The sequence below is a fragment of the Plecotus auritus genome (assembly GCF_963455305.1).
Source record: "Plecotus auritus genome assembly, chromosome: 9".
In the NCBI taxonomy this organism is placed as follows: domain Eukaryota; kingdom Metazoa; phylum Chordata; class Mammalia; order Chiroptera; family Vespertilionidae; genus Plecotus; species Plecotus auritus.
The window spans coordinates 149,333,435-149,357,690 of NC_137783.1; the positions used below are offsets into that span (position 1 = coordinate 149,333,435).

At 47.8% G+C, this 24,256-nt stretch overlaps 1 protein-coding gene across 3 annotated transcripts in view; it reads right to left on the minus strand.

Moving 5' to 3' along the window:
• Nucleotides 1-8,647: 8,647 nt before the first annotated feature.
• KDM2A (lysine demethylase 2A) overlaps nucleotides 8,648-24,256 on the minus strand; it is an 87,553-nt gene continuing 71,944 nt past the window's right edge. For all 3 annotated transcript variants that reach the window (XM_080641004.1, XM_080641005.1, XM_080641003.1), the window contains exons 13-21: nucleotides 23,191-23,274; nucleotides 21,396-21,665; nucleotides 20,705-20,836; nucleotides 19,154-19,243; nucleotides 14,084-14,796; nucleotides 12,120-12,283; nucleotides 11,372-11,530; nucleotides 10,579-10,794; nucleotides 8,648-10,122 (exon numbers count right to left, since the gene is read on the minus strand). In XM_080641004.1, coding sequence (XP_080497130.1) covers nucleotides 9,941-10,122; nucleotides 10,579-10,794; nucleotides 11,372-11,530; nucleotides 12,120-12,283; nucleotides 14,084-14,796; nucleotides 19,154-19,243; nucleotides 20,705-20,836; nucleotides 21,396-21,665; nucleotides 23,191-23,274 — 2,010 coding nt within the window. In that variant the 3' untranslated portion in view covers nucleotides 8,648-9,940. The remainder of the gene's footprint in view (nucleotides 10,123-10,578; nucleotides 10,795-11,371; nucleotides 11,531-12,119; nucleotides 12,284-14,083; nucleotides 14,797-19,153; nucleotides 19,244-20,704; nucleotides 20,837-21,395; nucleotides 21,666-23,190; nucleotides 23,275-24,256) is intronic.

Here is a 24,256-nt window from a genome sequence, read left to right on the forward strand (position 1 = left end):
GACACCAGACCTGGATACCATTGTGACCCGAGCCTCCGAAAGGGACGCCAGACCCAGACCTTGGACCTAGACCAGACCTCAGAATCTCACCATGACCTTGGATCACAACCCTGGGTCCCTCAACTCCACACCCAGACCCTGACTGACCTCAGACCCCAGGTCCCCAGCAGGACCCCACAGCTAGATTTGGATCGTGATCTCAAACACTGATCAAGGGCACAATTTCATATTGGTTGCTGACCCCAACCTTGATTCCAACCCCCAAACCAGACCACGCTCATGACCCTAAACCTTGAACTTGGGGGCAGAGCCCAGACTGGGTCTTGGACCATCAACACCAAACTACGGTCCTAGACCCAACACCAAGAAATCTGGACACAAACCCAGGACCAGGACATCTAACCAGAACTCAGACTGGACTTAGAACCGTAACAGGTCGCCAGGAAGCTGGGACCTGACAACTGTGGTCAGACTCCGGGCTCATCCCATTCCCCATCTCCACCCTTCCTGCTCCGGACCCAATCCTGGCTTCAGGACTCCCACTCAGGACCAAGGACACTGCACCAACCCTGGACCAGCTTGTAAACGCAGGTCCCTGGCCTGCACCCAACCCAACGACAGATGCATGATGGGATCATCGTAATTCCACAACGTGGGATCCAATCTCTCTCATCCTGGGAGGGCACAAGGGTCTCAGTGCTGTCTGGCAAGGGAAACTCACTCTGCTGAGCGCACAAGGGGTTGTGGGGGGTTATCTATGTGTTTCAACGCAGCACCCCTATATCAACATGTTCCTCTTCAGAGTCTCTGCTTTCCAAGATGACAAGGTCCTTTCCCAGGCTGGGCACAGTAACCAGGACCCTTTTGTAAGGCTACCTTCTAAGATCAGCCTCAGCAGACCTTGGGATCAGAGCATGGCAGAGGCAAGGTCACTTCTGTGTGGGTAGCACCACCATCCACCCAGATACCCAAACCAGGACTCCAGTCATCAGCCTTGACTCCTCCCTCTGCCCCTGTCCTAATCTACTTTAGTACCACACCCTCGGGTTTGGCCTCTTGAGAATCTTCTTGAGCCTGTCTGCTTCTCAGGATCCTCATGGCTGCTGCCCTGCTGCCCTGCTGCCGGCCCTGACCAGAGATGCCTCTTCCGAATCTAGATCTGATGGAGTTACTGCCTGGTTAGCACCCAGAAGCCACGCCAGGCCAGAGAGAGCTCCAGGCTCCCACCCACTCTGCCCAAAGCAAATCAGGCGAACAAGTTCCTTAACCTGCAAGTCAAGGTCTTAGATGCCTGTGCCCAGTTCCCCTCTCCAGCTCGTGTTGCCACCATCCTCTGCATCCTCAGTTCTCACCTCTGTGCATTTGCTCTTCGCTGTGCCTGGAAGCCCTCTGTGTCCACATCTCTGGTGAGCTCCTGCTCATCCTTTAAGACCTATCTTCTCCAGGTAGCCTTCCCCAACCCCCACTCTGCACATCTCTGATTCTGCACTTACCACTTAATTCCTTGATTTGAAAACATCATCAATTGCAAGATGCATAATGTCACATTTTTTACAGTGTGTGTGTGTGTGTGTGTGTGTGTGAAGCTTTATTAAATGTTTGCATCCATTGGGTCCGGCCGGTGTGGCTCAGTGGTTGAACGTCGACCTATGAACCAGGAGGACACGGTTGGATCCCCAGTCAGGGCACATGCCTGGGCAGTGGGCTCCATCCCCAGTGGGGGGGGGGGGTGGTGGTGGTGTAGGAGGCAGCCCATTAATGATTCTCCCTCATTTTGATGTTTCTATTTCTCTCTCCTTCTCCCTTCATCTCTGAAATCAATAAAAATATATTTTTAAAATGTTTGCATTAATTGGAAAATACATCCTGATGCTGGAAATGCTAATGTATCAAAAAATGGTGTATATATACCATCTGCAGCTGTAACTGATACTTCGTTTATCTCTTGCTCCCAGTGCCCACCACAGAAGCTGACACAGAAAAGACGAGTCAATGTATGATGAATGAGTGACTGAGCTCCTCAGCCCAAGGTGGCACATGGAATTTGGAGCAGAACAGAGCCAGAGGCACACAGAATGCCACAGCAGGAGGTCTCTAACCTCCCTCCCTCCCTCCCACCCCTCTCCAATTCTTTGGTACTCTAACTATAGACACATGCTGGCCTGGGTTTTCTGGAGCAACCCCAATTTTAAAAATTCTTCCTGGTTTGGCTGGGTGGCTCCTTGGGTTGGAGCATCGTCCCATACACCAAAAGGTTTCAGGTTTGATCCCAGTCGGGGTATACACAGGAGGCCACCGACCGATGTTTCTCTCTCACATCAATGTTTCTCTCTCTCTCTCTCTCTCTCTCTCTCTCTCTCTCTCTCTCTCTCTCCCTCCCTCCCTCCCTTTCCTATTTCTCTCTAAAATCAATTTAGTGGGTGACTATTTTAAAAAAAAATTCTTCCTGATGAACCTGTCGGACCACAGTCCCTGTGGGTTCTCAAATGCCAACCATCCTGCTCAGGAGGTGGCCCTCCCTCCCCCACCACCTGAAAACGCAGCCTGCCCTCCCATCCACAGCTCAATGTGCAGCCCCCGCAGGCCTAAGCCAGGGTCCTACAAGAGAGCCAGTCCCCAGAGAGCCTCTCCTTGTTTCCTAGGCCCTGGAAAGTGGGAAGGGGCCAGTGTGAGTCCTTGGCTTCAGGAGGTAGTGCCAGTTTCTGATCTGGGGGAGGCTGTGTTTTAGATGGTGCTGCCCTCTGGTGGTCGAGGGGAGGTCGATTGTAAACGTGCCTTTCCGGTTGGCTTCAGTCATTCCTTCTCTCAGCAAACCTTTGTCCAGGGCTCAGGCCGGGATAGTGATAGTGAAAGAGGAGTGGAACCCCATCTCGGTCCAGCTGGCAGACTCGCAGACACATCATTACTTGGCATCTCCCCTGGATGACTAATAGGTATTGCAACTTAAAGCGTCCCACACTGAGCTCTTGCTCCCACCACACAGGCCCTGTCCAACCTGCTCCTCGCCCGCCTCCCCATTTCAGTCGTGGCTCCTCCATCTTCCAGAAACTTAGGCGTCACCCTGGATTCCTTTCTTCCCTCACTGCCGCCCCCCCACCCCCACACACGTCTACACATGCTATCATCCAGATCATACTTGGTATGATCCTTCTCCTGTGCCCTGCTAAACTCTATCTGAGTCCCATCACCTCCCAGCTGGCGCTGCCACCTGTACCACGCTCTCCATGGGGCTCCCTGCCTCTCATCTAGCCAGAGTTTTTACAGGCCTAAATCACACCCCACCTCCAATGACTGCCCCTGCTCTGGGGATAAAACATACCCCCTTTTCCGCGGACTGTAAGACCTGCACATTCTGGCCCCTGCCCACTTCTTTAATTCAACTCTATCCTCCTCCCCCTGTCCTTTAGTCTCCAGTCTCTCTGGTCTTCCTTCGGTCACTACAACAAACCAAGTTTATTTCTACCCCAGGAGTCTGGCCTGAAGTGCCCTTCCCCCGCTTTCTGGCAAGCTGGGCTCCCGTTCACCCTGCATCTCATGGGCTTAAAGGTTCTCCTGCTCAGGAGGCTCTCCTTTGGTACCTGTTGGTTGTGGTCACTGCTGCACGCCTCACACCCATCCTGGCTCACAGCACCAAGTTAGAGCCACAAAGAGAAAAAGGACTCAGTGGTGGCCCAGTCCGGTGGGAGAGAAGACCGCCTAAGCCAGTGGTTCTCAACCTTTCTAATGCCGTGACCCTTTAATACAGTTCCTCATGTTGTGGTGACCCCCAACCATAAAATTATGTTCGTTGCTACTTCATAACTAATTTTGCTACTGTTATGAATCGTAATGTAAATATCTGTGTTTTCCGATGGTCTTAGGCTCTACACCAGCGGTTCTCAACCTGTGGGTCGCATGGTTGGGGGTCACCACAACATGAGGAACTGTATTAAAGGGTCGCAGCATTAGAAAGGTTGAGAACCACTGGCCTAAGCACATACCTACAATAAATCTGACAAGAACTCTAATTCGAGGAGGTAGATGATCAGGAGGATCATGGGAAGGGTTGGGCAGGACAAGGGAGGAACGGGAAAGGTCTTGAACTTCACATTGTGTACACATAAATGTGAATGAGGTTGGGGGTGAGGACTGGCATGTGCTGAGGCCCAGGAGTGCACCTCTCCATCTCCATCCTGGGCTTTGACGATCTGGGAGGATGAATTTGGGAGCTTCCCTGGCCTCACCAGGGGTGTACAGGTGACTGGGAGAGACTCCTGCCCAACACAGACAGCCACCTCTCTGAAGCCTGGGAACCAGACAGTGCCAGAGTCTGCCTGGGATTCCAGAAGTTCACTGCATTCACTCACTCACACATCTGACAATATTTGTTGAGCTTCTGCTGCATGGCAGGCACTGGTACTTGGCCTTGAGGATCCAACAAAGGGAGGGAGACAGTGAACTTATGGGCAAAGCACACATAGCAATAACCACTACATTTTTTGGGTTCTCACTATGTGCAGGGCACTGGTCCTAGAGCCCTGATGATCTCATTTTATACTGAAAACATCCTTAGGAGGCAGGTGGCAAGTTACTATAAAAGCCAGGCGCCTCCTTTAGGAAAGTCAGGGAACCCTCTGAGGAAGGGCCTTTGTTTTTTGCCAGAGCCTGAAGGACAGGAGGGAAGCAGCTTTGCTAGGGGCAGGGAAGAGCTTTCCAGGCCTGTGGAACAGCAAGTGCGGAGGCCTGGTTATCTAGGAGGCTCCCACATCGCCTGGACTCCCTCCCACACAGTCCAACAACCTTCTGGGGTGAATCTCGGCACACAGCCTTGGGCCGGGCTTCCCGCTGGCACCGCCCAACCTGCTTCCCAGGACCAGCACCTCTTCCTGGAACCCTCCAGAAGGTCACACAGTCCCCGCACTGCCCAGGATCATCTCCTTTTCCGCTTCGGAACCTCAGCCCGGACTTGGCCCCAACCTGTAGCCCGCCCCGCCGCAGCTACGGCCAGCTCCCCAACCTTGCCCAGGCCCCGCCCCTGGCTTCGGCCCGCCCCGGCCCGCCCCTGGCCCGCCCCTGGCCCGGAGCCCGCCCATGGCCACCGGCCTCCCACGGATTCTGGCCTTGGCAGCGCCCCGCCCCCGGCGCCCGCCCGGAGCCGTCTCCAGCGCGCATGCGTCTTGTCTGCCTTGGCTCTGCCGGGAGCTGGAACCTACTGTGTTCACGCGGCACACGTTTCTCTTAACCTCCAGCCTGAGTATCCGAGGCATGATCACTGTGGACACTGGTACTTGTGTCGGGGACCGGGACTTATGTGTGTGGAGAAGACGCATTGTCAAATGCTAGTGCCACCTCTGTTGCCCCATCTGGTTTCCCTAGGCAAGTTACTTAACCTCTCTGAGCCCGGCCTTTCTCATCTGTACGTGGGGAGCCTCCAACCTGACCGCTCACTATGATATGTGCTGACCACCAGGGTGTGGCGCAGAATGAAGGAAGGCCCCCACCAGCAGCTGGCAGCCGGGGGAAGGAAGGCCCTGATCGCTGGCCAGGCCTAGGGACCCTACCCCCGTACATGGATTTCGTGCACCAGGCCTCTAGTGTATGTGTGTGTGTATATAATTTTAATCCTTACCCAAGGATATTTTTCATTTTTAGAGTGGGAGAGGGGAAGACAGAAATATTGATGTGAGAGAAACACATCAATTGGTTGCCTCCTGCACATGTCCTGACCAGGGCCTGGGCCAGGGAGGAACTTGCAACCATGGTATCAGAATCGAACCCAGGACCCTTCAGTCAACAGGCCAGTGCTCTATTCACTGAGCCAAACTAGCTAGGGCTCAAATATATCTTTTTTTTTTTAAAATATATTTTATTGATATTTTACAGAGAGGAAAGGAGAGGGATAGAAAGCTAGAAACATCGATGAGAGAGAAACATCGATCAGCTGCCTCCTGCACACCTCCCACTGGGGACGTGCCCGCAACCAAGGCACATGCCCTTGACTGGAATCGAACCCGGGACCCCTCAGTCCACAGGCCGACGCTCTATCCACTGAGCCAAACCGGCTTCGGCTCAAATATATCTTTTTAAAGAGAAATGTTCTGGCTGCCAGCAGAGTTGGACCAAGGCTGGGAGGCCTCAGGGTTCTGAACAATGGTGGCTTCAACTAGTGTGGCAGGGATGAGGTGACCGAGACAGGTGGTTGCTGAGATATTTAGGAGGCCAATCTGACACACTTCCTTTCCTGGCCAAACATGGCCACGCCCCTATCCCATCCTCAGGAAACCAACATGAAAGCAGCTCATCGTGCAAGACCCCATCCTTTACTAGCATGTGCGGAACTGGAGGTGGTCCTTAACTGTCAGCTTGGGGAACAGGTGGGCAGCTCCCCAGCTCAGTGCAGGTGGTGGTGAAAGCCTACTCAGGACTCCTGGTGGGATCCCAGCTCTCCTGAGATGCTGCCACCAAGGATGCAGGGGCAGTCTGCTGACAACACCTAGCACACTTGTCTAAAGGCTGGAAGCTTGTTCCCCACAAGCCAAGTGAGAAGCAGTGGGGGTGTGGTGGGACAAATGCTGACGGTAACCTGTCTGGCCCAGACCTTGTTCAGTGACCTGCAGTAGGCACTGTCCTTGAGGGCCTGGCTCTGCAGCAGCAGTGGATGGAGGCTGGCCTTGGCTAACAGCTCTCCAGAGATGCCAAGATTAGAAATCCCAGGGTTTCCTGTCTCAGGTGAGCACCACAGGGGTAGCTCTCCTCCATGACTGTACAGAACCACTCTAGGCAATGCCATGGGTGGGGTGTGTGCACATTTAGGGGAACAGGTATCATACTGACATTTTCATATCCGTTAAAAAGTTCCATGAAATAAAATGTGTTTTAGAAGCTGCTTCTGCGCAGAGGAGTGAAGCAGGCAACCCTTGGCCTTGGCCTCTAACATGAAAACCTCATTCTCTCATGCACTCACACACATACCAAGGCACAAAAGGTTTTGTTTTTTTGTTGTTGTTTTTAAAGCCTTTTATTATAAAAAAAAAAAAAAAAAAAAAAAAAAACCAAAAAAACAAATCAAAATTTTCCCATTGGAAGCTATTTCTTTTTTTGTTTTTTAAAATTTTTATTACACAAATATCTCCCATTCCCGTGTGTCAGAAGAAAGATGTCCTTGCTTTCTCTAAAACCAATAGTGGAGAACGTTTAGAAAACAAAAGTCCAACTAGCTTCCCTCTTTCCCTGGCCCAAAATAATCCAATCTGTCAACTGAGATATAGCATGACTTGTCCCCTTAATGCTTACATTTAATTTAAATTTTTAGCACAACATTGGAGACGGACTAAATCAACAACAAAAAATATATATTTACAATATTTCTCCAAAAAAACAAAAAACACAATCAAACCCTTTAAACATAGTGACTTTAGGAGTTTTATTTATGGAGCAGTTATTTTTTTTAATCACCAAGTGATTTTATATTATATATATATATATATATATATAAATTTTCTTCCTTTCCTTTGTGGTTTTTCGCCCCGGTGCTTGGAAAGATGGAGGCAGGGTGTGTGGTCCTGTGGTCTGAGGGCAGGCTCTCCTGGCAAGGCAGATATCTAAGAGCAGATTGCAGGAAATGCGATGGAACTCCCGGGTTCCTCTGTCCCCAAACAAACATTTCTTTCCTCCATGTGGACCATCCCTCACCTCTGAAAACGATTTCCCCCTCACAGTCCCAGAGAAAAGGAAACACCAGTAAGGGCATAGGTCCATCTGCTGCCACTTTTGGGTTCCTTTTTCTGTTGACCAATTACGTGCACGGTAAAAATGCTTATTTTTCCAAACTCAAAACAAACAAAAATACAAACCAAAATCCAAAACAAACCATCAGCTTGGAAATTTCTGTGGATGAAATGTCCCAAAGTCAGAGGCACTCTCCCGGCACAATCCCTGCTCTGAAGGGGTCTCTCCACCTCCCCTTTTATAAAGACAACAAAACAATCTTTTTAGTATTTTCCACAGGAGCAACCAAAAAAGGCAGGAAGCTTCCAATTATAGATCATTAACAATATTAATAAGGTTTTTGCTCAATACCCAGGGTTCTTTACAGAGAAGTTCCCCTAACTGAGGCACTCTGGAATAAGTCACTGGCGTTTCCTCAAAGTTTCAGCCCCAGGTCACTGGGCCTGGAGACCAATGGAAGGGGTAGAGGGTCATGGGAGCAGACTGCCGTTTTTAAGGTGCAGCCAAGAGAATCAGCAGATTGGAAGAAACACACCATGCCATCCCCTCCTACCAGGACCCAGTTTTCTCTTAGGCCAGTCAATGCAGGGTCAAAGCTGGGCTAGGTGGCAAAGAGGGGGCCCCTCTGCCTCTATTGCTTTGGAAGTGGCAAGGGTGCAGTTGGCGTCTCTCCTCAAGGTGCCTAGGCTCCTTGCCCTCCCCCATAGAGTTTCAGAAGAGCCTGAGACTGGGATGCAGAAAGGGGATAGAAAGGGATGGGGCTGGAGGACGAGGCGGGCAAGGTTGTGCTATCACTGTCCTTCTGGAGGGAGAGCAGAGTGCAAATCCGCATCTATCACTTATACGCTCTTGCCACAGGCTGCTGCTATTGAGCATCTCCTCACACATTCCAATATTGACCCAAAAGAAATTCCGACCTTTCTTTTTTTTTTTTTTTTTTAAAGTGCAAAAAGCTCTCTGCTGCCCTAGAGAGAGGATCTTTGGACAGGCCGTTCAATGCAAAGAAAAAGGGGGCAGCTGATGGGGCTTGACACAGGGAGGTAAAGTAGGAGACACCATGCTCCCCTCCTTCCCTCCCCACACACACGCGTAATACACTCAGCCACACACACAGAGGCACATGCACACCCCCTTCCAGGGCTGCAGGCAGAGGGCAGGTGACTGGCTTCTAAGCAGGAGCTCCCCCTCCTCCCAATGGTGCCAGATCAGTGAGCCACTGGGACTAAACACAGGTCTGGGCTCTAGGGATTACACTACACTAGAGGCCTGGTGCCTGCTGGGAGGCAGGTGGGAACCTGGCCCAGATCTCTGCTCCCCCCAGCTGGGGCAGACAGGCTGCTCCCTTTGAGGACCCACATCCTGGGAAAGCCCTATTCAGGCAGGAATAAAGATATGGAAAAGGGCAGTGGGAGGCTAAAGAAGGAGTGAGAACAAGGAGATGGTGCCTGTCTCAGAATCTGCTTAGAAAGCAATAAAATGGGGGTGTCCCTGGGATACAGTTCCAGCTCCTCTGAAGAGCCTCAACCCCAATAAGTGCAACAAGGACCTCAGGACCTCATAGAGACTGGCAGGAAAGTCTAGGGTGGGGCAGCCTCATTATGTGAACTGACATGGTGCATCGGACAGGATCAAGCTAACTGGAGGAGAGGGGAGGACAGACACAGATGAGGTCTTAGACACCTCAACAGCACCAGTGTGATCTGTATATGGGTCTGGCATTCCTGGGGCTCCTGGCCCCGCCTGTATAAGCCGGGAGAGTGTGACAGAGGAGAGACACTGGGCACCAAAAGGAGAACCTGGCCACGGAGACAGGGCTGCTTTCCTCCCTGGGAGTTTGCTCAGACCAGGCACTGCTGGGGACCATGGATGGGGAGGAGGGCCCCAGGGCCTAGCACAGATGATAGTTGCACAGACGACCCAACTGAGAGCTTGGCCTCCTGGCAGGCAGGCGGCAAGCGTGCAGGTGAGCTGGCACCTTGACAGCACACAGCCTATGCTTTTCCCTTAGATCAATTTGCTACTCCCTTTTCCTTAGGAGGGAGAGGAGCAGGCAGGTAAGCCTGGTGTCCACCACACTCTCTGCCCCGCCTATAGGGGAAGGGCTCAAAGGACAGGAAAGCAGAGAGGGAGTGTGACGTTGGCCTCAGAGCCTGTGCAGGGTCAGGGAGAGAAGCTCTCCCGGCTAGGGAGTCAGGGAAGATCAGTTTCCTGTTCAGTCTGGGCGGGGTGTGTCTTAGCTGATCTTCTGTATCAGCTTCTCGTCAGACAGGCAGTAAAGACTGTTGATGGACAAGTCTGAGATGAAGTGCTCGCAGGCTTTTCGAGTGATCTGCTTGCATCCTCGAAGGTCGATCAAGGTGACATTGGCGATGCGCCGTAGGTAGATCAGGGTCTGGTCTGTCAATTTATTGCAACCTGTGGGGAAAGTGACTATAAGGACAAATGTATGTACACACGGCCATAGGAGCTTGCTTCTGCAGCTCAATTCCCCAGCTCTTCCCTTCAAAATGCTAAACCAAAGCCCTCTTTGTCCCATAACTATCTGGCTCAGGGACTAGAAGTGCCATCAGCACTGTGGCCTCTGAAAGCCCCCTGCTATCGCACTCCCTGCGTTTTAAGGTTGACCAAACTGCAGCTGCGTGGTGGCTGTGCTCTTAGGCACCTGACAATTACTCTAGGCGTTGGCCACCCATCGTTAGAAAAGGGATAGAAATCCATCTCTGTCCAGTTGTGAGGAAACAAGTTAACACAAGTTATCACAGTTTAGTCAACAGACCCAAGTTCTTTCAGTTCTACTGGTCAAGCTCCAGGAAGGGCTGGGACTTCCAGGAGATATGGGGCAGTTTGCCATGAAACATTGCAGCAGCATACCTGCCATATTGAGCTCTGTGAGGGAGTAACGAGTGGAAGACCCGACAGCAGTGAGTAGATTGGAGGACTGATCTGTCAGGTGGCTGCAGTGACTGAGGTCGAGTCGAGACAGGAGGGGCATGTGGCGAATAATGAGGCGAAGCGTGGCATCTGTGATGTCAAGGCCTGCCAGCCGGAAGTCAGTCATGTTCCGGAGCTTGCTGCGATTGTCCTGACCTGCGCAAGCAAGAAAAGAGCCTAGACCAAAATTCTTAACTCTATTCTAGCTCCAAACCTACAGGCAACTTCTCAGGCCAGGTCCCCTTGGAGGGAAAAAGCAGAACTGCCCACACCCAGCCCTGCCTTCAGAGAGCAGTGTGTGGGGGGGCAGTTTCTAGGAAACCAGACACGTTTTCTTTCTTCCCAGCTGCTGGAATATGCCTCACACATCAAGAGAGTATGTGCAGAATGCCCCTACCTTTCCCACACTCCTATACTTTTCTAGATCATCTCATGCAAACAGTTCTTAATGATCCACCTAAACCAGGAAGCCTTCCCAGACTTCCTTAGGCTTTATACTTTCTGGACCCCAAATGCCACTGACCCACAAAATGGCTTATTCCTTTGTTTGCAGGTAGTTGTCTGGTTGTAAATCATTAATCCGTACTTGTACACACTCTATCACGCTGTTCTCAATCTGCACAGCGTCATTTTGAGACTACCTTTGCTTTTGAAGATGAAGTATACTGAAAGATAAAGCTACATACAAAGTATGTTGAAAGACTAGCACAGAGAAGTCAGGCACAGAGCATACCTGGTTTATCAGCAGGTGGAGTCAGCAAGTCCCGAATCTGAGGGTCCTTGATTCCTACTGCCCACCGAAGATCAAGGGTCCTGAGAAGGGGGCAGCTGGAGGTGCTGAGGGCAGAGACTGCAGACCAGGAACAGCCGGCTAGGAGAAGGTCTTTCAGTCCTGCAACGGAAGAAAGTACATAGGCAATAATATATACTCTATCAGCACATCCAAAACCTTACTAGCAGCTGAACTGACTAAGGTAAATGGATTCCCAGTCTAATGGGAGAGAGAGAGACTATGTCCTTATCTTATTCTAGTAATCCAGCTCAAAGATTCCTATGAGCACTCTCCTATATTACATCTTCTAGCTTTGGTGGTAAAACCAATTCCTTAGTTCCTACCAGAGCAATGCAAAAGTGATTTCCTGTCTTTCTAAAACCTCAAAATGCGGAAAGGAATGGGTCCTTACAAGGAGCTGATCAAAGCAACATCTTATTCAAATTCCCTCTTCAGAAGCCATGTGAGGAGAGCCATAGCACTGGCAGCAGTACCTGATCCCATTCTTTTCATTATCCAGTGCAGTGATTGGTCTGCCAGTCCAGAGTGGTACCTGGGAACTAGCAGTTAAGGTGACCCTGAATAAATCTCTTGCTAAGCAGAAAGGCAACTATGGTATGAGACTGCTGCCCTAAAACACTGCTGCCAACAAAGCAGCTTTCCCTGCCCACCACTGGGGCCCTGGAAGGGCAGTGGCAGGGCTGCTCACCTGGCAGCCTATTGACGAGCCATGTCAGTTGTTTTTTAGAGATGTTGGTCCAACTGAGGTCAAGGCTAACTGGCTGCCTCTTGATGATGCCACTGAGAGCCTGGGGTACAATAGCCTTACACCTACTCAAGTCAATTTTTGTCCAAAGTCTCTTGTCGCAGCACCTGTGGCAGAAGGAAAGAGAAGTAGCTGTCAATAACTCAATATCCTGTTAAGCAAGTTCCATCACAGGCTGCTGGAGGCTTCTGGGAAAAGCAGAGCATCTGGAGGGTCTCTCTCCTTGGGTTCTTCTACAAGCTTACAAGATCATGCCTGTTGTATTTTCTCCGTGAGAACGGGGCTTGTCCTCTACAGGCAACCCTACAGAGATTAAATGATGGATAACCTGACCAGTTCACCTTGATTTACTCTGAATGGGCTGAGAACACAGCAAACAATAAGCCCTCATTTGCATTAAAATGGTATGGCTCCTACCAAAGTGCATTAAAGGGAGTATTAAAAAAATTTGACTTCTTACTGCCTGAAGCTAGGAGTGACTATATTCTTTCCCTTGTCAGTCACTCCCAGCTGCATGGAGATGAAGGTATATCCACAGTTCATCCTGCCGTAGGCTCTAGAAAAAGTTCATATTGTATCAAGCCAAAAGAGGCTCTTTATGACCAGGCCTGGAGTGTTCTTCCCTACCCTGGGTTTCTGCCTCAGTGCTTTCTCTACATTTTCTAGCCAGTCCAGACCAGAACCGAAAGAGAGAGGACTACCTTTCCATTGCAATCTGCAAGTCCATAGGCCACAAATACTGCTGCCACATGCAGGCTTCTATTTAATATTTTACAGTGCCTGTTCCCTCAGCCCGGCTCAGAGTCTAGCTGACAGCAGAAGGGGAGACACCACATAATGGGAATCTTATGTGATCTGGCCTGGAAACCAAGGGACAGCCCTACAAAGAGAAGTATTAGGAGAATGTGTGTAGCTCACATATTCAGATCTGGGAAATAAGCTTGTGTTTGTGAAGAATGGGGTCTTTATTTCAAGAATGAAAAAAACTTCACGAATGGCACATGAAACTTTTCTGGCAGAAACAAGCAGCTTACCTAAAGCGGTGCATCTCAGACTTGAATGTGTACCAGAACTCCTGGAGGACTTAAGGACAGATTGACCAGCCCTGCCTTTGGAGGTTCTGTTAGGTGGGCCCTGAGAACTTGCATTTCTAACAAGGTCCCAGGTGATGCCACTGGTTTGGACATCATCTCTGATAACTACCCAGATATGAAGGGTATGTCCTAGGGTTCAGAAGCTTGAGGAAAATCAGTGTCCTATGAAAATCTTTGTTCATCATGGCTAGGGGCCCTCCCCCACCCCAACCCCCAAGTCTCTTAATGTTTAACTTGAGAAGAAACTGTTGGTCTCATTAAGGACAACTAAGTCTCAGGAAGCTTCCAAACTGGACCCTGCTTGCTGGAGAAAGCAATTCTGGTCTAGATTTTGGGAACAAGAATTAAAACTAGAAAATTGTGAGCACCTTCAAATGTTTTGAAAAGCATGCTCACCTCTTCCATTAGAGAGGTAACTGAGCAGGCAATTATTGGGTGTCATCTGTCTCCAGGACCAGGAGAGTGGCACATCACAGGCTCTCAACAAATAAGTGACTAGTTTCACTGATTTGCGGGGAAACTTATGACTGAAGTTTTTGCACAAACTACAGATCCACCCCCCAAACCAGTGTCCTATGCCCAGTAAAGAGAGATGGAAAAGTATGGATAAGGGAGAGGAGGCAAAGGGCCAAATTTCCCTCATGGACACAAGTGCCTACATCTTGAATAAGACCCGTCTGAGGAACAGACTAGGTTGATTCAATCTTTTAGGTCCCAACAAGCCTCCAGATGCCAAATCACATGCTTGTCTCATTTGAAAAACCTGCCACCTACTCCCATACCCCTAGTCCTGATCCCTGTATCCCTGCTCACCATTTATACCACGTCTTGCACACTCGCATACATTCACAAAGTTCTCTGCGGCTGAGGTAGCGGAAGACAGACATCCAGACCTCCCGCTGCATCCAGCTTTCGTCTCCATCCTGAGCCCAACTGCCCCGGCCATTCAGCCTGGCTGCACCCCCCTCCTCTGCACTGTCATCTTCCTCCTCCTCATCCTCCTCCTCCTCTTCCTCTCCCCCCAGCCCCTCCTCATCCCCACGCTGGGGGGTTCGGGCTGGGCAGTGCTGCACTAGCACGCGGGGGGAATGGCGAAGGTTGGCAGAGGAGGCCGTGATGGCCTGCAGCTTGGGCACAATGGATGTCCCGTGGAGCTCTTTGGTGGGCCTCTGCAGCGTGACAGTGAGGTACGATCCCCGGATCTTGGCTTTCTCAACTTCAGACAGCTCCTTTTTGCCGCTGGGATTGTTCTCCTTTTCCCGTACCATGGTGCGCTCTGTGGCCTGTAGCCGCAGCAACTGCCGCCGTTTGAAGCGCTCATCGCGGCTGGCACTGTGGTGGTCGCTGGGGCCAGCCCCAGGGGATGACCGAGTCACCATACCCCGGGGGGAAACCGGGTCATGGATGAGTTGTAGCATGGAAGTGGGTGAGTGAGGCGGGGGTGTGAGGGGCTCGTCACAGCTCCGCAGGGGCCGGAGGACTTTGGCTTGCACAGCTTCTTCATCACTCTCTTCCATCTTCCGCTTCTATAAAACAGGCCCAAAAAAGCCACATCAGTGCCTCCCTGTTGTTGTCAGTGGACTAGAGAGAAGATAGATCACTGCTTTTCTATGGAGAAAAGTATCAAGAGATGCTTCTGGTAGAAGAGATGCTAGTGGTGAAAGAAAAGAGGCCTCCATTCACCATTTGGACTAGGATGCAAAAACTGAGAGCAGTCAACACAACAGACCTTCAGGTCTACCCGTGTCTGAGCTCACCTCTACCAGTCTGCTTCTTCCACTCAGCACCCCACCCTATCCCTGGAGACCAAGGGCAGATATGAGACAAAGCAGAGAATGAGAACTTCTGTGAGAAACCGCACTATTCCCAGAGGAATCTGCTCTGGATGGAAAGGAGGAATTCAGGTTGGGTGAAGACAACCTTCCATAAAGGAACACAACCTCATCCCAGCCTCTTGTCCCTTTCTGGAGCCCACCTTGGCTATGTTGCGATAAAGCCCAATTAACATGTTTCACTAGGTTTCATAGCAGTAGTTGATTTTTGTGAAGGAGAAGACGTTTTCTGTCCCTAAGCAATAATCCTCCTCCTTTTTATCCTCACATTTTTAGTGCACTATCGTTGGAAGAGAATAACCACCTTTTGGGTGTTGGCTTTTACCAAACATCAGAAGGTGAAACTAAAATACAGCACCTGGCAACCCATCTGCTACAATAGAGAAGTAAACGCCCACCACTACCAGTAAAGACAAATGTAAAATCTGCTAGTATAAAAACTTGCTCCTAGCCCTGTCCTGGTAGCTCAGTTGTTAAAGCATTGTACCAATGCGTCAAGGTTGCGGGTTCGATCCCCGGTCAGGGCACATACAAGAATCAACCAGTGAATGCATAAATAAGTGGATCAACAAATCAATGTTTTTCTCTCTCCCTCATCAATAAATTAAAAAACAAACAAGCCCGGTCAGTGTGACTCAGTGGTTGAGTGCTGACCTATGAACCAGGTCATGATTCAATTCCTGGTCAGCGCACATGCCCGGGTTGTGGCCTTGATCCCCAGTGTGGGGCCTACAGGAGGCAGCCTAGCAATGATTCTCTCTCATCATTGATGTTTCTATCACTCACTCTCCCTTCCTCCCTGCAATCAACAAAAATATATATTTAAAAAAAAACAACACAAACAAACCCGGGAGAAACCAAGATGGCGACATAGGTAAACATCTAAACTGCTGCCTCACACAACAATTTCAAAACTACAACTAGAAGACAAAATGGACATCATCCAGAACCACAGGAAAGCTGGCTGAGTGGAAATTCTACAAATAGAAAGAAAAAGAAAAGAAAAGCACACTGAGACTCAGAGAAGCTGCAGGAGGCAGAGGTACTGAGACGCATGCGGAGAGGACTGGCAACTGAGTGCGCGGCTGGCTTTCTCAAGCGGGAGGGAGACAAAAGCTCCCGACTGCACTGAACTCCAGTTCCAGGCGAGACTCTGGGGACCCAGACTCATACGGGGTGAAACTGGACTGTCAGGAAAGAGAAAAGCACACTGAGACTCAGAGGAACTGCGGAAGGCAGAGATACCGATGCGCGCGGAGAGGGCAACTGAGTATGCGGCTGGCTTTCTCAAGAGGGAGGGAGACAAAAGCTCCTGACTGCACTGAACTCCAGTTCTGAGCGAGACTCTGGGGACCCAAACTCATTCGGGGAGAAACTGGACTGTCTGGCAGCGGGCGGAACTCGAGGGCGGCTTTCTCTCAGAGGTGCTTGCAGCGATTACCACGGGACACTGAGACCTAGGGGCCTATTAGGGCAGGGCTGACGGGAAACCAATGCTATCTGCCCTAAGACTCCACTCCATCCAGGCTGAGCACAGAGGCTTTTGCAAGTCTTATCTCATAAGGGTGTCTCCAGCACAGAAGTTCTCCCAGCGTAGACACAGCTGATCCTCACAGCCAATTGGCCTGGAGGTCAATTCCTCCCAGTGATACCAACAACAATCAAGGCTTAACTACAACAAGACTGTGCACACAGCCCACAAAGGGGTGCACCAAGAGTGTCCACCTCAGGTAACTGGGGAGGCTGAGCCACTGGGCCCTATGGGACACCTAGCACACAAAGCCACTCTATCAACTCAGGGAAGTAGCCAAAATGTGGAGACAAAGAAACATCACAAATGAAAGAAATGGAGGAAAGCAAACGACTGGATATAGAGTTCAAAACCACGGTTATAAGGTTTTTCAAGAATTTTCTAGAAAAGGCGATAAATTTAGCAAGACCCTCGAGGATATGAAAAAGGACCAACTAGAAATTAAGCATACACTGACTGAAATAAAAAAAATATTATACAGAGATCTAACAGCAGACTAGAGAACCGCAAGAATCAAGTCAAAGAGTTGAAATACAAAGAAGCAAAAAACAACCGGAAAAGCAAAAAGAAAAAAGAATCCAAAAATATGAAGAGAGTGTAAGGAGCCTCTGGGACAACTTCTAGCGTAGCAACATCCAAATTATGGGGGTGCCAGAAGAAGAGAGAGAGCAAGATACTGAAAACCTATTTGAAGAAATAATGACCGAAAACTTCCCCCACCTGGTGAAAGAAATAGACTTAAAAGTCCAGGAAGTACAGAGAACCCCAAACAAAAGGAATCCAAAAAGGACCACACCAAGACACATCATAATTAAAATGCCAAAAGCAAAAGACAGAGAATATTAAAAGCAGCAAGAGAAAAACAGTTACCTACAAGGGAGCACCCATATGACTGTCAGCTGATTTCTCAACAGAAACTATGCAGGCCAGACGGGAGTGGCAAGAAATATTCAAAGTGATGAATAGCAAGAACCTACAACCAAGATTACTCTACCCAGCAAAGCTATCATTCAGAATTGAGGGTAAGATAAAGAGCTTCACAGATAAGAAAAAGCTAAAGGAGTTCATCACCACCAAACCTGTATTATATGAAATGCTGAAAGGTATTCTTTAAGAAAAGGAAGAAGAAAAAGGTAAAGATAAAAATTATGAACAACAAATACATATCTATCAACAAGTGAACCTAAAAATCAAGTGAATAAAAAAATCTGATGAACAGAATAAACTGGTGAATATAATAGAATCAGGGGCATAGAAAGGGAGTGGACTGACAATTCTCGGGGGGAAAGCAGTGTGGGGGGTGCGGGAAGAGACTAGACAAAAATTGTACACCTATGGAGGAGGACAGTGGGGGGGGGCGGTAAGGGCAGAGGGTGGGGTGGGAACCAGGTGGAGGGGAGCTATGGGGAAAAAAAGAGGAACAATTGTAATAATCTGAACAATAAAGATTTCTTAAATTAAAAAAAAAACACCAAAAAACCGAAAACCCAAAAAACAAAACAAACCTGTTCCTAGTATAAGAACTTGAAATACAGAGAATTCTAGACTAGTCAACTCTAGAAATCTTTGTCCTCAAAGATATTTAGACTGAAAACTCAACTAACTCACGGCCTAGGGCGAAAGAAATAGAAAGACAAGGACACTTGTCTCCACTCCTACACAGTGCTTCTAGAGGAGACCACCGGGGCCCAGATGACGGACACTAGACCAGCTACCTCCTCTGCATGTGCCCTTAGCAGGTCTTGTCTTGCCAGCCACAGTAACCAGAGTCCTTTTGGCCCTTTGACATTACTGGTGACCATTGGGCCAGCAACCACAGCTGCTCAGGGCCAAGGTCATGGGAATGTCTCCTCTGGGGGAGGGGCTGCCTCTGTAGGACGCATTTGGGCCTATGGGCAGACTTTCTGTGAACACAAAGGTGAGGATGACAAAAATGTGAACCTGCTTAACTGGAAACTCCAGCACACCACTGTATTTCCCAGCTGCTTCAGATCTCTGCTAAAGTTTCACTCCACAGCAACCCTGCTCAAATAGCCCAGCTGTGGTTCCTCTTTTTCTAGGGCCCCAGATTGTATAAGAACCTCAGCCATTTGCAGACCCCAAGTGGAACAATATTCAATAACACAAAAACCAAACATTAAAAACTCAAACAGAAGGCCCAGCTGGCATGGCTCAGTGGTTGAGCGTCGACCTACGAACCAGGAGATCATAGTTCTACTGTTGCGGGCTCAATCCCCAATGTGGGGCGTGCAGGAGGCAGCTGACCAGTGAGTCTCTCTCATTGATGTTTCTGTCTCGCTCTCCCTCTCCCTTCCTCTCTGAAATCAATAAAAATATATTTAAAAATAAAAATAAAAACTCAAACAAACGAAAAAATAATTAACCAAAGGGAAAAATATAAAAAGTTAAAAATATCCCTGGATCAGAAAAACCATGTGAATAAAGTTGCAAAGGCAAACACCTCCTAAGCTTGATGCTTCCTTTCTTCTCACAATGCAAATCTGGATAAAGTTCCCTTACCTGGGCTTTCTCTGAGCTGTCCTCCTGGTAGCACTTGGGACACTCCCAGCAATTTGGCAATTCCTCGTTAAGCAACCCCTCTCCATCCATCTATAGGTAGACAGGGATGTTAAAAATCTGTCTCATTACAAAAAAAAAAAAAATAAAATAAAGCAAAAAATAAAAAATAAAAAAAGCAAAAAATAAAAAAGCAAAAAATTAAAAAAGCCTGTCTCTTAAGCCTCCTTTATTAAACATTAATCACCACATGGTTAGGAAGGACCTTGAAGAGTTACCCATTTCTAAATACATTGGCTCATAAGAGAAAGAACTAGAGCCATTTAGTCTCACATTAGCCACAGGGAAACGCTACCCTCACTCTTGGTTACTTGATCAGTTAGGCTCTATGAGGAAATTCCTAAGAGTCTGGGGTCTCTTCTCTTGACACATATACTCCAGAGGGTCTCATGCCACTTTGCAAAAGGAACTGAACACACAGGAATGGTGCCAGACCCAATCTTAACAGTGGGGCATAGTTAGGACTGCTTGGGTTCAGAGACAGGGGCCTAGTCTCTGTGGCTCAGTATTCTCAATGTAAAGTGGGGATAAATAACAATATTCATTTTATAGGGTTGTGGTGAAGATTAAATTAAGTATTACGTAAAGTGTTTAGATAAATGCCTGGCATGTAATAAATGCTCCGTAATTACCATTATTATCATAGAGATAACATCCTATTTTATCGATTCTAAGATGCATATTTTTCACATTTGAATCTTTCTAAAATTGGGCTGCTTCTCATAATTAACAGTGTTTTATAATCATTGTCATCCAGGTGCAGTCATGACATAATTGACACCTCTGGGAAGACCAAAAAATACCAGCACCAATGCTTTTTAGATTTAAAGAAATATAAAGAAATGAGGCAGACCCAACTTCACACAGTTCTTAGAGATTAAACAAGGGAATGCATGGAAACCAGCAGCTCTCCGTCTCAGCTGCACATCAGAATGATGTAGGAGATTTTGAATGCCTCAGCCCAGGTCTGGGCTAGAAGAGTTGACTCAATCTCTGGGATCTGAACTTCCTTATTACTTTTTTAAAGCTCCTCAGCTATGCACTAAGCCTGATACAGACTGAGCACTCATTAAATGTTATTAGCTAATGTTACGACTCTCATTGCTTTTTAGGAACTAATATCCAGTGATAGAATGAAGTATGCAACAAAGATGCTTACAGCCGTGAAACATTCCAAAACAGACCTAGAAGTTCCATCATGGTCTGGAGAATCCAAACACAGTCTCCACAGGCCAGAATGTAAGCTCCCTGAGGGCAGAAATCTAGACTTTTTTGTGTACTGGTCTATCCTCAAGGCCTAGCACAGTGTATGACACACAGTAGAGACATTTGTATCAAGGGTAGATGTTACATCACTACATGACCCACAGCTGATGGCCCACAATATGGATGCTGGCAGTTTCTTGTGACATATATTCCAGTTTCCTCTGCTCCACTGTTTCTTTAGACACTCTATCAGCTGAGACCTCAGGAGCCCCTTAGGCTTCTACTCACCTGGAGGCAGCCAGGATGAACAATCTCATTGCAGATACAGCATTCCATGAGTTTCTTTTCAAAGTCCTGTGTCTCCTCATTTTGATCCACTTCTCCACAGAGGGAGCATGTGACTGAGTGAGGCAGTCTGGGCTACACGAGGACAAAGATAGAAACCAAGAAAAGAGCAGACTTAGATCCGTATCATTTCAGCTTCCCTTTAACTGAGATGGGCAATTTGGTTCCTGTGACTCTATAGTGAACACGTAGGGAACATGGAGACCAGGTAGAGAAGTGGCTGAGGAAGAAGATGGGGGGGGGGGGGAGCGGGGAGGATCAAGTAGATCAAGTAGCTAGAGACCAATAGACCAACAGAGATCAGTTTATTTTCAGTGAGCTGGCCCTGGTCTTGGGGTCCTTTCTTTCCAATCCACTAAAAGAGGGAGGGGACAGATAGCAGTGATTTGCCCTTCAAATGCTGGTTTCTCATTTGAAAACTGGATATGGCTGAAAGATTTAGTACTAGCTAAGTTTTAGTACTGGATGTTCCTTCACAACCCAGGGAGAAAAGGGACAAAATGAAGAAAGCTAAAAAGAGAGAGTAACTTTTCCTTTCCAACTCTCAAGTCTCAATAACTTTATATTGTGCGTATTTCAGTCCCTTTGGCACCACCACCCCTCCCCCAAATTCTTTACCCAGTAGGTCACTCACTGCCAAGCACTGCCGGAGGACACAGGACTGCTTCATACGACCAGGTCCTCCAAACTTCTTCATGTCCCTGCAGTAGTGGCAAACACCACATTCTCCTTGCACACAGGCTTTGCACTTTCGACATCGTACTCGTCTCCGCCTGGCTCCAGACACTATGGGGGAGGCAGCAGCTGGCCTCACAGGTGTTAACCGTGGAGCTGGTTTCATAGTGTGAGGCTTTGTGATGGGGATGGTAGGAACCCGCACCTTTGGCCGGGTGGGGAATTTAAGCTGGGAAGAGAAAGCAGTGAGGTCAAATATATCAGGTAGCTTTAAGGACTAGAGAAGGTAGAAGATTACATGGCTTGGCAAACTATGGCCCGTGGAGAAATCTGCCTGCTGCCTGTTTTTTTGTAAATAAGTTTTACTAGAAAACAACCACGCACAGTTACTTATGTATTGTCTATGGCTGCTTTTATGTGCACTGGCAGAACTGAGAAGTTGCGACAGAGACTGTATGGCCTGCAAAACCTAAAATATTAATCTTTATTATCTACATATTACCTTTACTGAAAAAGGTTGCCAATTCCACCCTAGCTGGTTTGGCTCAGTGGACAGAGAGTCGTCTTGCGGACTGAAGGGTCTCAGGTTCGATTCCCATCAAGGGCACATGCCCGGGTTGTGGGCTCGATCCCCACTGGGGGGACGTGCAGGAGGCAGCCAATCAATGATTCTCTCTCATCATTGATGTTTCTCTCTCTCTCTCTCTCTCTCTTCATCTCCCTTCCTCTCTTAAAATCAATAAAAATATAATTTTTTAAAAAAGGTTGCCAATTCCTTCAGACACATCTCTCTCATGCTGTTGAGCTTTCTAGGTACCAGTCACTTCAGGGGCCCTCCAACATTTCCTTATCCTGAATATTACTACTCAGAATATACTCCTAAAGAAGACAGTAAACTACTTGAGGGTGAGGCAGGTCTTGTTCATTTCTGTATTACTCTCAATCTAAGTATAAAACCTATACATAGCAGACACTCCAATAACACAAAAATGACTAAATTATTTTGAGGCAACCCTATGTGGCCAAGTAGAGGCCAAATGGGACCCCTGCACTTAGGTAGGAGGAGACAGTTCTTTAAAGACATCTTTCAGCTACATACCTTTATATTCCACCTAAATACTCCTAAAATGTGACGGCCCTGCAATTTTAGCTTTGGGAACACCAAAGAAGGGCCAAACTCACGATCAGAATCAGAATGCTATCATTTACTTTTATGTAATAACTTTGACAAAGGACAATGTGAGAAAAAATTATCCAGGGCCTAACTGAAGAGTCATCAAAATTCACAACTGACAATTTATTAGCTAATGGGTAATTTCTATCTTCTCTTTTCAATTTGATAGTGAAAAGTCCAAATTAAGAGGAAACTTGAGAATGTGGTCTCAATTCAACACAGAAACACCCCGGCCTTTTAAATATATATGTAATTATTTTAACCAGTTTTAAATCATTCTGTGAAAATAATTGTGTCACTGGGCCAAAGGATAGGAAACTGGTCCATTCTGGTGAACAAATGCATACCTTGGCATCCGAACTTGGAGACAGGTCTCCTAGTTTGATAGTTTTGTTAAGAGCGTCACCTCCAAAGATAGCCAATTACCCTGACCTAAGAGTCAGAACAAACTGAGGAATGATTTTCAGTCCCTTTATATTAATGCGCCAAATGCTTCTAGTTGTCCTTTTTTTTCCCAGAATAATAATGGTCAGACAGCAAATACTTTAGAACCTGAAGGTCAAGAAGAATAGTTTCTTACCTTATCCCTTTTTGGCCACTGTACTATAGGGACTCCAGTGAGGGCTAACTTGGGATCACTGTTGGCAAGCTCCTCCAGCAAAACCTAAGGGTAGGAGAGAAGAAAAGAGGGCACAGTGAACAAAGAGCCCATCACTCCTTAGCCTCAGTCCCCACAAGCACCAAGGGGAAGGCCAGGGAATCAGCTGTCTCTATTTTCACTTCATTATAGACTCGCTGCAGAACAAGTAAATTGAAACGAAAGAGAAAACTTAAACTAGTACAATACTGTCAAAACTTTTATCTTTGTTCCCAACCTGGTTCTTGTGTACGCACTACACTGTTGACACTTTCACTGAAGCAGCTAGCTACCCTGGTGACAAGTGTTACTTGTCACATTAGTTCTACAGATGACAGTAAAATCTCAACCTTAAATCTCTCTCTCTCTTACACACACACACACACACACACACACACACACACACACACACGCGTGCGCGCGGTCAATTATTTGCCTTTATTCCTATAAATAGGGCAGGAACAATCTTAGGGACAATAGTTCTCTCATGGCTTTAACCAATATAGTTTGAATGACCTAAGGAATAATACCACAGTAAAAACTGCCACTTAAGTGAATCACAGTGGTTGAGTGTTATTTTGAAACCTTTAAAGTTTTATAGACAGAAATTTCTGAATTCCAAACCTAGCAGGATAAAATCCCTCTGACCTCATGAGTCTTAAAGTAATGACACCATCAAAAGAACACAAATCCAGAAGACAAGTGACATGATTCCTTAGGTGAATATAGGATATTAACTGTTTAGAGAAAACTAAATGTTGATCCTGGACAGGTCAGCATACTTGGGCCACCTTTAAAAATCACTCTCATAACCTTGTGGGCTCTCTGCCTAGAGACCAAAACTTTCTGAAGCAGGAGGCATTTCCTTACCAAGCATTTTCTTCCTGAACCTAAGGATCATGTTCCAAATCCCAGAGTTGGGACTCAGAAAGACCCTTTAACTCATACCCATGAAGCTTCTCTATGAAGATCCCCCTTTGCCAAGCCTCCAGATGCCTTTCCCCCTCCC